The sequence below is a fragment of the Euleptes europaea genome, chromosome 4, assembly GCF_029931775.1.
Source record: "Euleptes europaea isolate rEulEur1 chromosome 4, rEulEur1.hap1, whole genome shotgun sequence".
Taxonomy (NCBI): Eukaryota; Metazoa; Chordata; class Lepidosauria; order Squamata; family Sphaerodactylidae; genus Euleptes; species Euleptes europaea.
The window spans coordinates 4,985,987-5,006,158 of record NC_079315.1 but is presented as its reverse complement, the minus strand read 5'-3'; the positions used below and the strand labels follow the sequence as shown (position 1 = coordinate 5,006,158).

Below are 20,172 nucleotides of genomic sequence, written 5' to 3'. Positions count from 1 at the left end.
ACCAGACTGGTTCCTCACAAGGATCTCAAAGACAGGATGTTGTTGTATAGATTTGTGCATTTTGTTCTGTTTGTATTTTTGCTTATTTCACATTTTCACTGGTCACTTTAATATATTGTATTTATATCATATTGTTCTTGCGTGCTATTTCTGGTTTGCAGTAACTGGAGGTTGGGAACTGGCCTTTATCGTCTGGAAATCGGTTGCAATAGCCGGAGATCTCCAGGCTCCACCAGGAGGTTGGCAGCCCTATCAAACGGCCACAGTGATGAGGAGAGGGGACTTGGGGACTGGTGTTGCCGACTGGCTAAAGGAAGAGTCAATATTGACTCAGTCATTGACCCAGGGAGATGAAATCCACACCCCTTGCTGCCCATGTGTTCTTTGGGACACAATAGGGGGGATTATCAGTCCTGCCTGCACACAGCTCCGGTGTGATTCTCGTCTCTGCCGCCCGCCGTAGTCCAAGCCATGGGGGCGTCCGTGCTCCTCTGGGCCCTGACTCTTCTAGCCGTCACGGCTTCGGTGGCTCCAGAGCCGTAAGATTCTTATGTTTCTTTTCTCTTTACCCAGTCTGATCTCTTGGGGGAGCACAGGAGGTAGAGCAAAGCAATCTTGGAGGGGTCTGGAGAACTTCAGTTTGTCTTCAGCCAGCGTGGTGTAGTAGTTAAGAGCGGTGGACTCTAATCTGGAGAACCGGGATGGTTTCCCCATTCCTCCACGTGAAGGCAGCCGGGTGACCTTGGGCTTGTCCCAGTTCTCTCGGTGCTCTCTCAGCCCCATCTACCTCACAGGGTCTGTTGTGGGGAGGGGAGAGGACGGGAAGGAGACTGTAAGCCGGTTTGATTCTCCTTCAAAGGCAGAGAAAGTCAGCATATAACAATTTAAGAAAGATGTAGACAAGCTGGGCCGTGTCCAGAGGAGGGCAACAAAGATGGTGAGGGGTCTGGAGACCAAGTCCTATGAGGAAAGGTTGAAGGAGCTGGGTATGTTTAGCCTGGAGAGGAGAAGACTGAGAGGGGATATGAGAACCATGTTCAAGTACTTGAAGGGCTGTCATATAGAGGAGGGTGCCGAGTTGTTTTCTGTTGCCCCAGGAGGTCAGACCAGAACCAACGGGTTGAAATTAAATCAAAAAAGTTTCCGTCTAGACATTAGGAAGAATTTTCTAACAGAGCAGTTCCTCAGTGGAACAGGCTTCCTCGGGAGGTGGTGAGCTCTCCTTCCCTGGAGGTTTTTAAGAAGAGGTTAAATGGCCATCTGTCAGCAATGCTGATTCTGTGACCTTAGGCAGATGATGGGGGGGGGGCATCTTGGCCATCTTCTGGTCACTAGGGGTGTGGGGGGGAGGTACTTGTGAATGTCCTGCATTGTGCAGGGGGTTGGACTAGATGACCCTGGTGGTCCCTTCCAACTCTATGATTCTAACAGCTGTGCCTTTATGGGATGGAAATCCCCCAAGAGCTCTCTGGAAGGGCCTCTGGGTGACCTCCGCTTCATTCTCTTCCAGCCATTATCTGGTGGTGGTCCCAGCCCACCTGTATCACCCCAATGTGGAAAAAGTCTGCGTGCTTCTCAGTTCTCTCCCGGAGAGCGTTCACCTGAATGTCATGCTGGAGATGAAGGCCAAGAACTATTCCATAGTGGACAAGGAGGTGGAGAAGCCAGGAACATTTGAGTGCGTCAATTTCCAGGTATATTTGTTTGTTTGTTTTCTTCATTTATGCACCACCTTTCTCCCCAATTAGGTACCCAAGCACCTTACACATCAATGTTGGCCCATTACAACAGAATGAATCCAGGGTGCTTTCATTGAGGACATTGAGCCGTTGACCCTTCCAACACAAGGAGAGGATGTGGGGTCACAGTGACGGCAAATACCCCAAAAGTGATGTCACATTCTGTAGGGTGGCCAGAAAGGGTGGTGGGGAGAAAAATTAATGAAAAAACAAAAGGCCTTGGCAACTTAAAAGAATGTCTGACCGTGGAGTTCCTGGTGAGGAGAAGACTGAGAGGGGATATGAGAACCATCTTCAAGTACTTGAAGGTCTGTTGTATAGAGGAGCGTGCCAGGTTGTTTTCTGTTGCCCCAGAAGGTCGGACCAGAAGCAAACGGGTTGAAATTAAATCAGAAGAGTTCCATCTAAACATTAGGAAGAATTTCCTAACCGTCAGAACGGTTCCTCAATGGAACAGGCTTCCTCGGGAGGTGGTGAGCTCTCCTTCCCTCGAGGTTTTGAAGCAGAGGCTAGATGGCCATCTGTCAGCAATGCTGATTCTATGACCTTAGGCAGCTCATGAGAGGAAGGGCATCTTGGCCATCTTCTGGGCATGGAGTAGGGGTCGCTGGGGGTGTGTGGGGAAGGTAGTTGTGAATTTCCTGCATTGTGCAGGGGGTTGGACTAGATGACCCTGGTGGTACCTTCCAACTCTATGATTCTATGATTCCTAGAACTACACAGAAGTGACAAGGGTAGCTTTAGGAATTGCCAGAAACTCTATGGTAGGGGTGGGGTAATTTCCACCAATCCCTCTTGCTGCTATAGACCCTTTCTTTCTCTCATGCTGTCCCTGAGAGCCCCTGTCCCCAAGGAGTAGCATTTGGGGTAGATCAGTGGGAAGAGGCAAGAATGCTCTGTTCCACTGAGCCAGCGTGGAGAGTCAGCGTGGTATAGTGGTTAAGAGCGGTGGTTTAGAGCAGTGGACTCTGATCTGGAGAACCGGGTTGAATTCCCCACTCCTCCACATGAGCTGCGGAGGCTAAGCTGGTGAACCGGGTTGGTTTCCACCACTCCTACACATGAAGCCAGCTGCGTGACCTTGGGCTAGTCACAGCTCTGTTAGAGCTTTCTCAGCCCCACCTACCTCACAGGGTGTCTGTTGTGGGGAGGGGAAGGGAAGGTGATTGTAAGGTTTGATTCTCCCTTAAATGGTAGATAGCCTATAAAAACTAACTCTTCTTCTTCCTCCTCCTCCCTCTCCCCCCTCTCTTTCTCTCAGGTCCCACCCTTCAATGTCACGAGAATGATCGATAGAAGAGTAAGTCACACGTCTCCCCGCCGCTTCCCTCCTCCTTCCAAAAGTATTGTGTGCCCTAGGGGAAGAATTCACATGATAGAGGAAGCAGAGGGAGAGGTTTATGAGATGGCTTAGGAGGAAAGGCCGTGGCTCAGTGGTAGAGCCTCTGCTTGGCTTGCAGAAGGTCCCAGGTTCAATCCCTGGCATCTCCAGTTAAAGGGACTAGGCAAGTAGGTGATGGGAAAGACCTCTGCCTGAGACCCTGGACAGCCATAGGGAGGGGCCGTGGCTCAGTGGTAGAGCCTCTGCTTGGTATGCAGAAGGTCCCAGGTTCAATCCCTGGCATCTCCAGTTAAAGGGACTAGGCAAGTAGGTGATGGGAAGCTGCCTGTGACCCTGGAGAGCCGCTGCCGGTCTGAGTAAACAATACTGAACTTTGATGGACCCAGGGTCTGACTCAGTATAAGGCAGCTTCATGTGTTCATGAGGGAAAGGAATAGGAGACCAAGGAAGAACCAGGAACGGGAGGAGCAAGGAGGAAGGCTTCAGAAGGGCTTGGGATAGGGTTGCCAACCTCCAGGTACTAGCTGGAGATCTCCCGCTGTTACACTTGATCTCCAGCCGGTAGAGATCAGTTCCCCTGGAGAAAATGGCCGCTTGGGCCATTGGACTCTATGCTGTCGAAGTCCCCCCCCTCCCCAAACCACACCTCCCTCAGGCTCCACCCCAAAAACCTCCAGGTATTTCCCAACCTGGATCCTGACAACCCTAGCGATGACCAAGGAGGAAGGCTTCAGAAGGGCTTGTGGGGGAGTGACAGGAAGATGCGGGAGGTCAATGGGTGGCTGGGGGGGGGGTCCTGAGTGCCTGTTCCTAGGCAAAAGAGGCCCAGTTTTGGGGGAAACTGCCCCCCAAAATTCCAGTTCAGCAGCAAAGAACGCCTGTTCTTCGGCCGCCACTGAAAGCGCTTTTCTCCTTGAGTTCGCGGAGGAGGAAGAGGTCGCCTATGTGCACGTCCACGTCAGCCGTGGCGACAGCGTGAGCTTCGATGGCCGGAAGAAGGTGCTGGTCAGTAACGCTCTCATCCGCACTGTCGTCAAGCCGGACAAGGCCTTCTACAAGCCCGGAGAGACAGGTAGGCCCTGACCCACCAGAGGCCCTTGGGAGAAGCTTGGCCTTGCAGGGACTCCTGCCCCACCTTCGGCAGGGCGAGGGTTGCCAATAGGGTTGCCAGCCTCCAGGTACTGGTCAAATAAGACAGTAGTAGGCAAAAGTAAACAAGCAAAGGTAGCAAAGTGCAATCAATGTATTATACGAGTGTAACAAGATAAACAAGCAAGGCTAAGCAACCGAGGTTACAAAGCAAATAGTAGAACAATAAACTTAATACTAATAAATATGCAAAAGTTCATGTGAAGCATATAGTTGCGTTCTGGTCAATTTCATGTTCTTCAGACAACGGAGAAGTAGGTGGTGGTAAGGCGGCTCCGGAAGTATTCCAGTGCTTTCGCTACACAAGGCAGCTTCATCAGCCACAAGGGCTTAATTGTACAATTCCTAGGACAAGTTTGGAGCTCCCGAACGGGCTGCTAGCAAGAAATTTTTCATACGTGGAAAAGACTACGAATTGTACAATTAAGCCCTTGTGGCTGATGAAGCTGCCTTGTGTAGCGAAAGCACTGGAATACTTCCGGAGCCGCCTTACCACCACCTACTTCTCCGTTGTCTGAAGAACATGAAATTGACCAGAACGCAACTATATGCTTCACATGAACTTTTGCATATTTATTAGTATTAAGTTTATTGTTCTACTATTTGCTTTGTAACCTCAATTGCTTAGCCTTGCTTGTTTATCTTGTTACACTCGTGTAATACATTGATTGCACTTTGCTACCTTTGCTTGTTTGCTTTTGCCTACTACTGTCTTATTTGACCAATACCCATTACAGTAGAGTGAGTTATTTGTCTAGCCTCCAGGTACTAGCTGGAGATCTCCTGCTATTACAACTGATCTCCAGCCGATAGAGATCAGTTCCCGTGGAGAAACTGTCCACTTTGGCCATTGGACTCTATGGCACTGAAGTCCCTCCCCTCCCTAAACCCCGCCCTCCTCAGGCTCCACCTCCAAAACCTCCCACCAGTGGTGAAGAGGCACCAGGCAACCCTAATTGTCAAGCTCCAGGTGGGGCCTGGAGATAGGGTTGCCAGCTCCGGGTTGGGAAATACCTGGAGATTTTGGGGGGGGGGGCGGAGCCTGAGGAGGGTTGGGTTTGGGGAGGGGAGGGACTTCAACACCATAGAGTCCAATGGCCAAAGCGGCCATTTGCACCAGGGGAACTGATCTCTACCTGCTGGAGATCAGTTGTAATAATGGGAGATCTGCAGCTAGTACCTGGAAGTTACACAAAAGTAAAAACTCACAATCACTGTTAATTTGTATTGGCAATAAAGAAACAGTGCAGGCTAACTATATCAAAAACATGTATTCAGTGAAAAGTGCAAACATCAACATACACATACAACAGTGCTAACATCAACAGTGATATCTATCTAAGGAATACAAAAATATACACAAAAGCTGTTCATAATATGACAGCAATGATATATAAGCACAACGGCTGTCTCCAACGAGACTGAGAAAGTTCAGTACAAAAAGTCCAAAGTCAGTAGCTTAATAAGCCAACGTTTGAAGGAACAAATTCGCTGCTCCTGAAGCTTGTAGATGAATGAAAGGAAACAGAGGAAACGCTATCCCGGATATTCTTAGCGCTTTCACCATACGCTTGGCTTCATCAGCCTGAAAATGTTAATATTATACAAAGGTTTATACAAATTGCAATGCCATCTTCTCAAAAAAGGACACTACTGACTGTATAGAATATTTCTTACCTCAACGATAGAGGTCAAAGCCCACAAGTGTGTAATCCTTCAAGGAGGTTCTTCAAATGAATCCAGAACAGTAATATCCTCCTGGCGAACTGTCCTCTGTAATCTGGAGATCCGCTGCAATTCTGGGAGATCTCCAGGCCCTAGGGTTGCCAACCTCCAGGGACCAGCTGGAGATCTCCTGATATTACAACTGATCTCCAGGCGACAGAAATCAGTTCCCCGGGAGAAAATGGCCGCTTTGGCAATAGGACTCTATGGCATTGAAGTCCCTCCCCTCTCCAAACCCTGCCTTCCTCAGGCTCCGCCCCACAAATCTCCAGGTATTTCCCCACCTGGAGGTTGGCAACCCGATGTGTTGGTGGGTATCTTTTCAGATCCACACTGGCTTTTAATTAATTTAGTCTCCATTCCCCCACTCTTTAAACCGGTGGTTCCCAAACCTTTCGGGCCACCGCCCCCTTGGTTCCACAAATTCAACCCCAACGCCCCCTTACCCTATAAAAAGCTTTATTCAAAATAGGGGTTTGCATGACTCACTAAAGAAGATAATAACAATGACATTTCAAAACAGGAACAATTAATTGCACAAAATATTGTCGAAGGCTTTCACGGTCAGAGTTCATTGGTTCTTGTAGGTTATCCAAGACCACGGTTACACAGCCCGGATAACCTACAAGAACCAATTAATTGCACATCTATTCAAAATCAAATTAAAACGTTTTGGTTGAAATTTATTCAACCAAATGGATGAACTTTGTCGAGGCTCACCTGTTGTCCCGTGAGTTGCTCCGTGACGGGTGTCCCAACTCACCCCTTTACCTCGCCTTTCTTCCGCCCCTCTTCCTCTTGCCCTGCGCGTCTCTCCCCGACCTAGGCGCTATGGCCCATTTTGCTTCGCCTCAGATTTCCGAGTTGTGGAGACCGCTTGCCTCTCTTCGTCACTCGTGGCATCTTTGGGGACTGACCACCCAGTCAACGTGGTCGTCTCCTACGCCCGTCTCCTCGGCCAGCAAAACTCCCTTTCTTTAACCTTTTCCCTGTAACACCTGTCCCACCCACCAATTAACATCCTTCAACCCCTTTCCCTATGTCAGGTGTTGTATTTTCACACCTGGCTGACTACCCCTAGTCTCTGTTTTCTTTCCTTCTTCCTGATTAACCATTTGTCTTCCAGTGTTTTCTTTACCATCTACCTTTCCTCGCTCCTGTCCTCCCCTGTCTTCCTTTTTGCTTACTCAGCCTGCAGTTTGCCCTTCTCTCCACTCTCCAATCCCCTCTCCCTTGGGGACCCCCCATCCTGGGATCCCAGCTGGGCCTCGGAGGCTGAAGTGCCGGGTGCGGCACAAACTTGATCCAGTGGTACTTCAAAGTCTGGGGGGGGGGAAATGCTGATAGTTTCCACCCAATTTCCCAGCACGGTGCCATAGCTTGATCAAGTGTAAATTAGTGAACAACACAGTTGAAGGGACCCGCCTCTAGTGCCCCCCTGCTGCCCCCTTGCATCTTAGTGCCCCCCTAGGTAATCCCACCGCCCCCCCAGGGGGTGGTACTGCCCACTTTGGGAACCACTGCTTTAAATTTCCTGCTGATGTTTTTATTAGTTACAAGTACCAATCTGCAAGTTTTTCTGAAGACATGTTTTTTAATGTCCCTTTTCAGTCAGGTTTCGGATCGTGAGGCTCGATGAGGAGTTGAAGGCCCTGCAGAAACCGGCGAGTATTGATTCTTCAGAGGTGGGGTGTTCAGCCAGCAGGGCCATCTCCTTATCAGAGCCCGTGTCCCCCAACCAAGATCTCCGCCAGGCTTGTTCCTCACAACCCCCAGACTCAGCATAAGAACATAAGATGGGCCCTGCTGGATCAGACCCAGGCCCATCAAGTCCAGCAGTCTGTTCACACAGTGGCCAACCAGGTGCCTACAGGAAGCCCACAGACAAGACGACTGCATCAGCATTTATCCTGCCTGGGTTCCACAGCACCTAATATAATGGCCATGCTCCTCTGATCCTGGAGAGAATAGGTATGCATCATGACTATTTGACTAGTAGCCATGGATAGCCCTCTTCTCAGTGAACATGTCCACTCCCCTCTTTAAGCCTTCCAAGTTGGCAGCCGCCACCACATCCTGGGGCAGGGAGTTCCACAAGTTAACTCTGTGTTAAGAACATAAGAGAAACCTTGCTGGATCAGACCCAGGCCCATCAAGTCCAGCAGTCTGTTCACACAGGGGCCAACCAGGTGCCTCCAGGAAGCCCACAAACAAGACGACTGCAGCAGCATTATCCACGTTTTCAAATTAGAGATAAAACACGTCTCTGAAAATGCAGACAAAATGCAGGGAAACATAGGGGGAGAACGAGGCGACCTGTGACAATCAGAAACAGCATGCATAATCAAAACAAAGACCTGAAGTCATCGGAGGGGTGATCACGAAGGAAATAGCCATGCATAAAAGACCAGAAATGCCACAGAGTCCATCCTCCAAAGGCGCTGTTTTCTCCAGGGGAATTGATCTCTGTTGTCTGGCGGTCAGTTTTAATTCCAGAAGTTCTCCAGGCCTCACCTGGAGGTTGGCATGGCTTGGAGGTTAAGGGAAGACCAAGTGACTAGTCCCCTAGCTGGCTTTGCACAGTGTTGGGGGAATGAGCTTCGGTTTTGTTCCTCGTGGCTCTGATCTCTCCTCTCTCTTGTCCTTGCAGATCCCTTTGGTACACCTGGTGGTAAGTAGCGAGGAATCATCCAGTACACAAGGGAGCCAGCATGTTGTAGTGGTTAAGAGCGGTGGTATGGAGTGGTGGACTCTGATCTGGAGAACCAGGTCTGATTCCCCTCTCCTCCACATGAGCGGCAGAGGCTAATCTGGTGAACTGGATTTGTTTCCCCACTCCTACACACAAAGCCAGCTGGGTGACCTTGGGCAAGTCACAGCCCTGTTAGAGCTCTCTTAGCCCCACCTACCTCACAGGGTGTCTGTTGTGGGGAGGGAAAGAGAAGGTGATTGTAAGCCGGTTTGAGTCTCCCTTAAGCGGGAGAGAAAGTTGGCATATAAAAACCAATTCCTCCTACTCCTCTGCTTTATTCTGATGTTCAGCTGAACACATTTGGAGCATAGTCAAAAAAAATTACTCTGTGTGAAATGAATTGTTGTGCAGTTGGGCGTGTGGAATTTAAGGAGCCAGGTTGCTTCTTCAAAAGAAGTAGATGAAAAGAAAAAGAAAATGAAGAGGAATACTGTTTTCATTTATATTCCTAAACTTATACTAATTGGAGGTAAACCCCGTCAGGGTAGGCAAGAGCTCCACATGTGTTTCTGAAATTCTGCATTTTCGCTGGGGATGCAGAATTGATCGCAAGGTACTCCTGAAATTTATTCAGGAGAAAAGCCCCTGTGCATAGTGTTTTGAGATTTCTACTGCTAATACTGTGCGGTTGGAGAGCCTTCCATCCTTCCGAGGTCGGCGAAATGAGTACCCAGCTTGCTGGGGGTAAAGGGAAGATGACTGGGGAAGGCACTTGCAAACCACCCCAGCAAACCTCAATTAAATCCTCAGCTTAGTTAGGCTTCCCAGCATTTTTTAAAAAGACTAAGTTTAAACTCACCCCTGCCTGTAGTCCCCAGATCAGCTGACTCAAAATGCAGCTGACTCAAAATTCCTTGAGTGGATGCTTCGAGGCAGGGACGGAGCAAGTAAAAAAGGTCGTGTTAAAGAGGCTCTTAAGCTTCGCAGTGACTTCTGGAATGACGGTTCAGCGGGAAGGACTCAAAAAAAATATGCAGGGCACTTCATCCTGGAAAGTGTTGCTAATTACCAAGCATAAACGGCCATAGGGAATTTTTAGCTGAGTGATCGAATATATTTTTTTACTTTACTTGTGACAGGAGTCGGGAGTCTATGCACAAGCAGTCTCCAAGCTCAAAGCAGGAAATATTTGAATCCCTGCCCCTTGAAATGCTGCTTTGTAATTGGCTGTAGGAAGAGAAAAGTCCCCCTCCCCGAAACCCAATTGCCGCATAAAAAAGCATGTTAAGAGCATTTTAAGAACAAAACCAAAAACAGAGCTGTTTGAAAGGAAGTGGAGGGGAGAAGCCCAACCCTCGTTTTAAAAAGACTTCTTTTCAGAAAGAACTCAGAGGAAGCTGGATGTATTTAGAATCATAGAGTTGGAAGGGACCACCAGGGTCATCTAGTCCAACCCCCTGCACAAAGCAGGGAATTCCAAACCACCTCCCCCACACCCCCAGTGACCCCTACTCCATGCCCAGAAGATGGCCAAGATGCCCTCCCTCTCATGATCTGCCTAAGGTCATAGAATCAGCATTGCTGACAGATGGCCATCTAGCCTCTGCCATCTAGCCTCCTCCAGGGAAGGAGAGCTCACCACCTCCTGAGGAAGCCTGTTCCGGAACCGCTCTGACTGTTAGAAAATTCTTCCTAATGTCTAGACGGAAACTCTTTTGATTTAATTTCAACCCGTTGGTTCTGGTCCGACCTTCCGGGACAACAGAAAAAAACTCGGCACCCTCCTCTCTATGACAGCCCTTCAAGTACTTGAAGATGGTTCTCATATCCCCTCTCAGTCTTCTCCTCTTGAGGCTATTTGAATCCCCTCCCCTTGACATGCTGCTTTGTAATTGGCTGTCTGTTGCTGTTAGGGAAACCAAGCTACTGTGTCCCGCACTTTGCCTTATGCATGGGGATTCCATGCTGGCTGAGCTCAGGGGCGAGGGAAGAATTGGGTTAACAGAGGGATGGGGAGTCCCGGGATTTGCAAGGGCTGGCTGTGACGTCATCTCCAGCGGACGGAAAGCTCATGCATAACTCCAAGGAACAACCGAGACAGATGGGAGGGTGGGTGAACGTGAGTAAAAGTACCCATGGATAAACGGCCTAACAGACACACACACTCAGCATTATGTTACAACCTGTCTGTGAACCTCACAGTTCTTTTCATCTTACCCCTGTGGACAGGATCCCAACCAGAACCGGATTGGCCAGTGGCTGAATGTGGAAACCAAACAAGGCATTGCGGATCTCTCCTTCCCCCTGCCTTCGGAAGCAGCCCTGGGAGGTTATTTAATCCAAGTGGGAGAGGATTTCCGCAGAAGGGGAGGGGGCTACTTTGAAGTGGAGGAATATGGTGAGTTTTTAAAGGGGGGGTCACTTTGCCAGCAAAGGAGGGGGGCTCTCAGTAGAGGTGCGAAGGAAAGCCTGGAGACATTCAGTAAAAAAGTCCCCCCTAGGGTTGCCTAAGAGATGGATTGACTCAATAAAGGAAGACACAGCCTTCAGTTTGCAAGATCTGAGCAAGGCTGTCAAAGATAGGACATTTTGGAGGACTTTCATTCATAGGGTCGCCATGAGTCGGAAGCGACTTGACGGCACTTAACACACACACACACAGGGTTGCCAGCTCCAGGTTGGGAAATACCTGGAGATTTTTGGGGTGGGGCCTGAGGAGGGCAGGGTTTGGGGAGGGGAGGGACTTCAATGCCATAGAGTCCAATTGCCAAAGCGGCCATTTGCACTAGGGGAACTGATCTCTATCGGCTGGAGATCAGTTGTAACAGCAGGAGATCTCCAGCCACCACCTGAAGGTTAGTACAAGAATATGCTAGAATATCTGCAAAAACAGTTTGTATTGGAAAACCAAACAAACAACAGCAAGTGCTATTTACAGAAGTGACAATTCACATCAGTGAAGTGCTATGTACATAAATTGCCAAAAGCATATACAGCAATCTAGGCATATGTATTTTTCATATCCTGAACGCAGGTAGATGTTCAATGGGTGTTCATGTTACTGAAGAATAAGATGGAATGCTGGGATATGATCGTTTCGAAGTCTTCTTCAGTCCCACATATTTCACCATAGATGTATATATTCACTTCAATGAAAATTAACAAGTTCCTCATATGGATACATGGTCTACCATGTTCAAGTTTTATCTGTAGTACAGTAGTTTCAAGAATTTTAAAAGCAGACCAGATGCACAGCTTCTTACAAAAGGCTGTAACAGGTTCCTCAAGGGATACAAAATCATTGCAAACCAAGCCAGCCAACTGCTGGTGGTGTATTCTGACATTTTATGCTCCTTCAGATTTAATTTTGGCCTCTGATTCTGAATAAATCTATACCAGAAATAAGGTCAGGAGTTGCCAGCGTAGTGTAGTGGTTAAGAGCGGTGTTTTGGAGCGGCGGACTCTGATCTGGAGAATCGGGTTTGATTCCCCACTTCTCCACATGAGCGGCGGATGCCAATCTGGTGAACTGGGTTGGTTTCCCCACTCCTACACATAAGGCCAGCTGGGTGACCTTGGGCTAGTCACAGCTTTCGGAGCCCCACCTACTTCACAGGGTGTCTGTTGCGGGGAGGGGAAGGGAAAGTGATTGTAAGCCGGTTTGATTCTTCTTTAAGTGGTAGAGAAAGTCGGCATATAAAAACCAGCTCTTCTTCTTCTTCCTCTTCCTCTTCCTCCTCCTCTTCCTCCTCCTCCTCCTTGTAACTTTATTCGGCCTTTAGAGAATTTGTCGGGCCTATGCGAACTGTTCTATCTGCCCATTTCCCTTCACCGTTGGTCTATATGCTTCATTACAGAACTGCCCAAATATGAAGTGTTCTTTGAGCTACCTCCACTGGTCACCACCTCAGATGAACAATTTCTGGTCAAAGTATGTGGAAAGTAAGTATTTATGATAAACAGTACTCCCATAGAGGACCCTGATACCTGCTGGAGCATAAGATGCTTCGACTCGCACCTTTCTAGTTATGGAAAGAGTTCCTCAGTACCGTTCATGCTTTATACCCCGGGGGCTTTCAACATAAGAACATAAGAGGGCCCCGCCGGATCAAACCAGTGGTTCATATATAGGGTTGCTCAGTCCTCAGAAGAGCCAATGGCGCTATCATTGGTCTAGACCAGCGGTTCTCAACCTGGGGCCATATGGCCCCCTGGGGCCCCCAGGATATTCCAAGGCGACCACAGGTGAAAATTGCGTAAATGGGGAGGGGGCGCGGCACGAGACTAGGGGGCCACAGTGGGAAGGGAGAAGTGAAGAAAACAGAAAAGTGACCGAGAAAAGAAACCCCACACACGCACACTTCCGCACTCCACCGCTGCGCGCACCAAGCTGCCCACATCTCGTTTGTCACGGGCAAGGTGCGCGGCTGCAGCCACGTCTATGTGCGTGGGGTGCTTCTTTTTAAAAAAAAATACATTTTTTTATTTTCTAAACTATTAAACACATATTTCAGCAAATACAAATAAACAATAAACATCAGAATAGATAGCTTCTTCATGCAAGTGTAACCCTGAGTCCACTAGGGGAGCTAAAGAGCAGGGGTATTTCTTCATTGCACTTCTATGCATCCTTTGCAACTGTGGATAGTTGTATCTCTGCAATCTTGTGCCACGGCGGTAGAGGCTTTGTCCTCCCTTGTATGTTTATTTGCCTGTTGTATTCTCTTTTTGTGGGGTATTTTTGTTGTTGTAAATTTCAGTTTCTCAACAAGAACGGCTTGCGTTCGTTTTGTGTGGCTGTTTAGGCTTCTTTGTTCCTTCCCTATTTGCAAACAAAACATTTAAACAGCTACCTTTCTACCAGTAGGACGGGGGTGGGTGGGTGCACAGGGAGAAAACAAGGTCGGAAGGGGGCCGCGGTCGGAAAAAGGTTGAGAACCACTGGTCTAGACTGAAGTCTCTTCCACCCCTACCCTCCATGTCTCTGTCCACAGGTACACCTATGGGAAACCTGTGCATGGAAAAGTAGATCTGACTTTACGCAGGACCGGTTCGTTTTTTTCCCCGTACGCGATTTGGAGTCTAAACAGGACAGACGTCAAGAAGGAGTACGTAAGCAAGGTGAGCTCGCTGGGGAGGGATTTCCGCGTCGCCTGCGTCTTCCTTCGCTTCAGGGACAAGAGGCCTCCTCCTGTTTCTCTCACCCTTCATTTCCCTCTGAAGGCCCCCCCCAAAAGGTAGACGGTAGGGTTGCCAACCTCCAGGTACTAAAATCGAAAAACAAATATAACAAGCACTAGGCTTTGCAAACTAACATACTATGTTAGAGCCAGCGTGGTGTAGTGGTTAAGAGCTGTGGTTTGGAGCGGTGGACTCTGATCTGGAGAACCGGGTTCGATTCCCCACTCCTCCACATGAGCAGCGGAGGCTAATCTGATGAACTGGATTTGTTTCGCCAGTCCTACACATGAAGCCAGCTGGGTGACCTTGGGCTAGTCACAGCTCTCTCAGCCCCACCTCCCTCACAGGGTGTCTGTTGTGGGGAGGGGAAGGGAAGGGGATTGGAAGCCGGTTTCATTCTTCCTTAAGTGTGGAGAAAGTTGGCTTATAAAAACCAACTCTTCTTCTTCTTCTATGTTGTGGGGAGGGGAAGGGAAGGGTGATTGTAAGCCGGTTTGGTTCTTCCTTAGGTGGTTGAGAAAGTACTATGCATATAAAAACCAACTCTTCTTCTTCATCTTAGCTCACCTTCTTTTTCTCCTCTGTATCTCTAGACGGATTTGACTGGCTGCGCCTCGTTCACTATTCATTCTGCTGACATTAATATGACTCAGGAAGGCTTGGTTTACCTTTCCGCAGAATTCGTGGAAAAAGAAACAGGTACGAGGGAAACAAAAAAGAAACCGGGAACTACAAATCCTGCCTCCTTTTGGAGTATGGGTAACCTTAGCATTCTCTCTGACTTGATACTTTTTTAAGCCATCAACATTTTTAAATTTGGGATAACTGAGGACTGCTTCTTCACGTCCAGTCTTTGGGTTCACTTCAGCACTGCATCCGAACCCAAGCGCCCAATACCTGTCCATGTTCCATGAGTAGGGTTGCCAACCTCCAGGTAGTATAGCAATCAAAGTTATGCACTTGCAAGGCTGGAAATACAAGCACAGACTAAAGTGTAATGCAAAATGGTCTATTCAAAGGAATGACCTATATATACAAAACCAAACGACAAAACGTGCTCAACAGAGCAACAAGCAAAGACTGACCGCAGTACAATTTCAAAGTCATAAGGTAAGTGTGTAAGTACAATTTACAATTTCCCAAAGGTAAGTCTAGGTGTCAAAAGACATCTGCAATTCAGTCCGAAATCCAATAATACACAATTGATGCAAAGGCAAAAGTCCAACATCCAAGATTGGTAAGTATCACAGGGCAACGGAGTGATTATAAACCGCAATGGGCTTCCGGTAAAATCCCCATTTCATAATCTTTTTCAAGCTTTCAATGTTTCCGTGTGCCAATAGAACCTAAACACAAAAGAAGGAAAATGCAAAAACCTCCAATAACATTATATACAATTACAGTCTTAATTTCAAGTTTATAAAAAATATTTTTATAAAATTCCTATTGCATACATACCCTTTTGGGAATAAAGCTTATAAGCTTGCAATAATATGGACAACTTTCTGAAGTGTCTAAAGTGACTTATGCCAAGTGCTGACTATATCTTTTTTCTCTTGATTCCACAGGTGTCAGTAGTTAGCGATCTTTCATGGTGCTACCGTATATTTTGGTGACAAAGCACCATTACAATTTATAAAAAACTTGAAAGATCCATAAAAGAATTTAAGCCATTTGGAATAATAGTATCAAATAAAAAAATAAAGCGAGACTCTTGTGACAATATTCTATCCATGTCCTGATTTTGAAAAGTCCTCCCTCGGTACTGCCAAATAACAAAAAACTGCATTTCCGAGTCAGAATGTTTAAGAGCCTTATAATGCTCCGTGAGTGGTGCCTCCAAATTCATATTTCTAATCCTAGACCTATGCTCCCCGATACGAAGTTTGATGGCCCTCTTCGTCTTACCCACGTACAAAAGACCACAGGGGCAACGGATTAAATAAATAACACATTTACTGTTGCAGTTGCTAAAGTGTCTTAATGTAAATGTAAAGCCCGTTCTGATATCCTTGAATTCCTTGACAGGCAGCGCCTGCGCACAAGCACTGCAGTCACCGCATTTAAAATGGCCGACAGGCTGTGTGTTATGAGGTGGGGAGGGGAGTCAATCCGATCTAACTAGTCTATCTCTAAGCGAAACTGTTCTCCTTAAACCAAATCTAGGAGGTGTACTGCAGCCTGGAATACCAGCTACCAAATGCCAGTGCCGTTTTATTATTTTTTGTATCTCTCTAGTTTTGCAGTTGTATTGCAGTGCGGAGGTAATGGCGGAAGTGGTATTTTTCTTTCTAGCTGCCAGGAGTTCAGATCTCGAGCGATTGTCTGCGCGAGATTTCGATGCATAGATGACATCAGAGGGAAAACCTCGATCTGCCAAGGTCTCTGAAAGGGAGAGAGAGGCAGTTTCGTAATCTTTGGCATTTGAAGCGTTGCGTTTTAGACGCAAAAACTGGCCATATGGCAGATTCTTTTTTAGATGTAAGGGGTGAAATGAAGTGTAGTGTAATAGGGCACCCCGATCAGTACTTTTCTTAAAGGGTCGCACTGCTAAAGTCCGGGTATCATATTGCAAAAAAACTGAAACGTCCAAAAAAAATTCACTGTAGTGGGGCTATAATCTGCTGTAAATTGCAGATGTGGATCTCTACCATTAATCCAGGGTAGAAATTCAGGGAACATATCAGCCGGTTGGAACACACAGAAAATGTCATCAATAAACCTTTTGAAACAGAATAAATTGGAAAGAAAGGGATTATTACAAAAATATGTGAATTCTCAAAATTGACCATGTAAATGTTAGCTAGAGTGGGGGCGCACGCGCACCCCATGGCAACCCCTTGTTGTTGTAAGTATAGTTGCTCTTGAAACCTGAAAACGTTATTATCTAGGACCAGATCTAAAAGGTCCATCATGAAGTGTGTTGGGGGGTTATTGTTATTTCTTGCAGTCAATAAACCTTCCATAATTAACCTAATGCCATCCAAAGGTATGCTCGTGTAGAGCGATACTACATCCAGTGTTACCAACACCGCAGAAAGCGGTATGTGTAAGCCTTCAATTTCATTAATAACATTTTTGGTATCCAGAATGTATGATTTTGTAAGTGTGCCAAAATTGTGTAAATGAAATCCTAAAAATTTAGCTATGGGTTCAGTAATGGAATTGTTTCCAGCTACTATGGGCCATCCTGGGGGAGGATGAGTATTTTTGTGAATTTTAGGGAGTGTATAAAATATAGGAATTCTAGGAAAATTATTAATAAGAAAATCCGCTTCAGATTTCGTAATGTAGTCTAATGCCAAGCCCTCATACACAGTTGTTTTTATGCTAAGTTTAATTTTACTAGTGGGATCTCCAGTCAACTTTTTGTATACAGTATTGTTACACAATTGCCTTAAATTTTCCAGCATGTAATCTTCCGTATTTAAAAGGACAATTGCTCCTCTTTTATCAGCTTCCTTAATTGTTACATTGCAATCATTAGCTAAATTTGAAATAATTTGATGTTCAGCCTTAGTAAAATTTTCTTGTATGGGTATTTTCTTTTGTTCTAAGGCTTGAATATCTCTAAGTACTAGATGCTGAAAAGATGTGATAAGATGGCTACATGTGGAGGGTATGAAATTGGATTTAGATCTGAAAGGTGTTCTAATGTATGAGGAGTTCCCAAAAAATTCACGCAATTTTAATTGTCTAGTTAATTTGTAAATATCAATCCGGGTTTGAAATGCAGAATATTTAGGACAGGGAACAAAACTTAAGCCTTTATTTAGTACACGTTCCTCCTCCTGTGTCAATATACGATTAGAGAGATTGACGACTAAATTGGTTTGCGCCTGTTCCCTCTCTGGGGTAAAAAATCTCTTCCTGGTTCAGTTCTATTTTTGGACCTAAGTGAGTAATCCCTAAGTGAGTAATCACTTACCTTATGACTTTGAAATTGTACTGCGGTCAGTCTTTGCTTGTTGCTCTGTTGAGCACGTTTTGTCGTTTGGTTTTGTATATATAGGTCATTCCTTTGAATAGACCATTTTGCATTACACCTTAGTCTGTGCTTGTATTTCCAGCCTTGCAAGTGCATAACTTTGATTGCTATTCTTCTCTGTGTACTTGTAGCCTGTTTTTGATTACTAACCTCCAGGTAGTTGCTGGAGAGCTCCCGCTATTACAACTAATCTCCAGTCGACAGAGGAGCCCCGTGGTGCAGAGTGGTAGGCTGCAGTACTGCAGTCCAAGCTCTGCTCATGACCTGAGTTCGATCCCGACAGAAGTCAGTTTCAGGTAGCCGGCTCAAGGGTTGACTCAGCCTTCCATCCTTCCGAGGTCGTTAAAATGAGTACCCAGCTTGCTGGGGGAAAGGGAAGATGACTGGGGAAGGCACTGGCAAATCACTCCTTAAACAAAGTCTGCCTAGGAAACGTTGGGATGTGGCGTCACCCTATGGGTCAGGAATGACCCGGTGCTTGCACAGGGGACCTTTACCTTTTTTACTAGTTGATAGAAATCAGTTCCCCTGGAGGAAATGTCCTCTTTGGCCATCGGACTCTATGGCACTGCAGTCCTTCTCCTTCCCAAACCCCGTCCTCCTCAGGCTCCACCCCCAAAATCACCAGGTATTTCCCAACCCGGAGCTGGTAACCATGCTCAGTGTATTAGGATTTGAATGCAGGGGTTCTGGGGAGAAAGAGGCCCTCTGGGATCATCTTATTGGAGTCAGCAGGTCGCAGTGAGCCTAGTATTATGCACATGTATGGGTGCCACCCCCGTGCCGCCAAAGGCTGGGAGACTTTTTGAGCAGTGCCGGGAGAGGGTAGAGTTTTGAATGGATGTGAGTTTCCCTGTCAGTGCCATTTACCTCTCTTTTTTCCCCCTCTTGCTCCTCAAATTATCAAGGGCAAGGGTGGGAGATTGTCTGCTGCCACCATGCAAATGGCAAAGAAGAAGAAGAGTTGGTTTTTATATGCCGACTTTCTCTACCACTTAAGGGAGAATCAAACCAGCTGACAATCACCTTCCCTGCCCCTCCCCACAACAGACACCCTGTGAGGCAGGTGAGGCTGAGAGAGCTCTTAAGTGAGCTGTGACTAGCCCAAGGTCACCCAGCTGACTTCGTGTGTAGGAGTGGGGAAACAAATCCAGTTCACCAGATTAGCCTCCGCCGCTCACATGGAGGAGCAGGGAATCAAACCCTGCTCTCCAGATCAGACTCCACCGCTCTAAACCGCCGCTCTTAACCACTACACCACACTGAGCCAACATTTCTGCTCTTCCTCTCTTTGTTTAGGAGTGAAAAGCGAAATGGAAGAGATTTTCTCTCTTGGCACCAAGGAGGTGTCAATCAGCTTTGTCAGCCTCAATCCTTTCTACAAGCAGGGCTTTCCATATACTGGCAAGGTAAAGTCCCCCACCCCACCCCCCACCCCCGCTTCCCTCTTTTCTTGGTATCATGTAGCCGTAGGACCAAATTACGTGTTTTAATTTTGAATCTGACAAGTCCTTAGAGGCTGACTTCATCTCCCATTGACACATTGTTTTAGCGAAAGGTGATAGTCAGCGTCTTGAATTGCACCGGGAACTAAATCCGAAGCCAGCTCAGTTGTTTCAGAATAGGTGTTCTTTTTTTATTCATTTATTTTTTAATGTTATTGAAAGTCCACCTTTCTCATTGCAACTCAAGGCAGATTACATGGTGTTAATTAAGTCTACGCAGTCAAGAGGAAGAAGAAGTTCTTCTTCTTCTTCTTCAAAGCAGGCTGTGGCTCAGCGGTAGAGCATCTGCTTGGCATGCAGAAGGTCCCAGGTTCAATCCCCAACATCTCCAGATAAAGGGACTAGGCAAGTAGGTGATGTAAAAGGCCTCTGCCCAAGACTCTGGAGAGCCACTGCCAGTCTGAGAAGACAATACTGACTTTGATGGACCAAGGGTCTGATTCAGTATAAGGCAACTTCATGTGTTCACTTGGAATCCAAACTGCAACAAAATATTGTGACCTAGGTTCTTGGGAACTCAAAGCTCCTGCAAGTTGATGTCCTACACTAAGGAGAGGCGATTGGCCTCTGCACATACGCCACGAACAGTCGCACATTGACTGCATGGAAGAGCAACGGTCTGTGAGATGTTTAGACTTGAAGAAGGTGTCTGTTCCACTTTTATTCCTGCAGATGAGAGTGAGTGCTTCTGTCGGAGAACTACCTATTCAGAACGAGACGGTCTATCTCACGGTAGAGGTGGACGATGTAGAGACGCATCATCCGTACATCACAGATGAGAACGGCGATGTCGACTTCTCCCTAGACACCACGAACTGGAACAACACCCTCGTTTCCATACGGGTGAGTTA

At 47.0% G+C, this 20,172-nt stretch overlaps 1 protein-coding gene across 1 annotated transcript in view; it reads left to right on the top strand.

Moving 5' to 3' along the window:
- The first annotated feature begins 471 nt into the window (after positions 1 to 471).
- LOC130476395 (alpha-2-macroglobulin-like protein 1) overlaps positions 472 to 20,172 on the top strand; it is a 61,434-nt gene continuing 41,733 nt past the window's right edge. Inside the window, exons 1-12 of the mRNA XM_056848330.1 lie at positions 472 to 539; positions 1,511 to 1,694; positions 3,001 to 3,039; positions 4,000 to 4,153; positions 7,567 to 7,640; positions 8,606 to 8,626; positions 10,877 to 11,045; positions 12,505 to 12,589; positions 13,642 to 13,768; positions 14,422 to 14,527; positions 19,116 to 19,230; positions 20,005 to 20,164. Coding sequence (XP_056704308.1) covers positions 472 to 539; positions 1,511 to 1,694; positions 3,001 to 3,039; positions 4,000 to 4,153; positions 7,567 to 7,640; positions 8,606 to 8,626; positions 10,877 to 11,045; positions 12,505 to 12,589; positions 13,642 to 13,768; positions 14,422 to 14,527; positions 19,116 to 19,230; positions 20,005 to 20,164 — 1,302 coding nt within the window. The remainder of the gene's footprint in view (positions 540 to 1,510; positions 1,695 to 3,000; positions 3,040 to 3,999; positions 4,154 to 7,566; positions 7,641 to 8,605; positions 8,627 to 10,876; positions 11,046 to 12,504; positions 12,590 to 13,641; positions 13,769 to 14,421; positions 14,528 to 19,115; positions 19,231 to 20,004; positions 20,165 to 20,172) is intronic.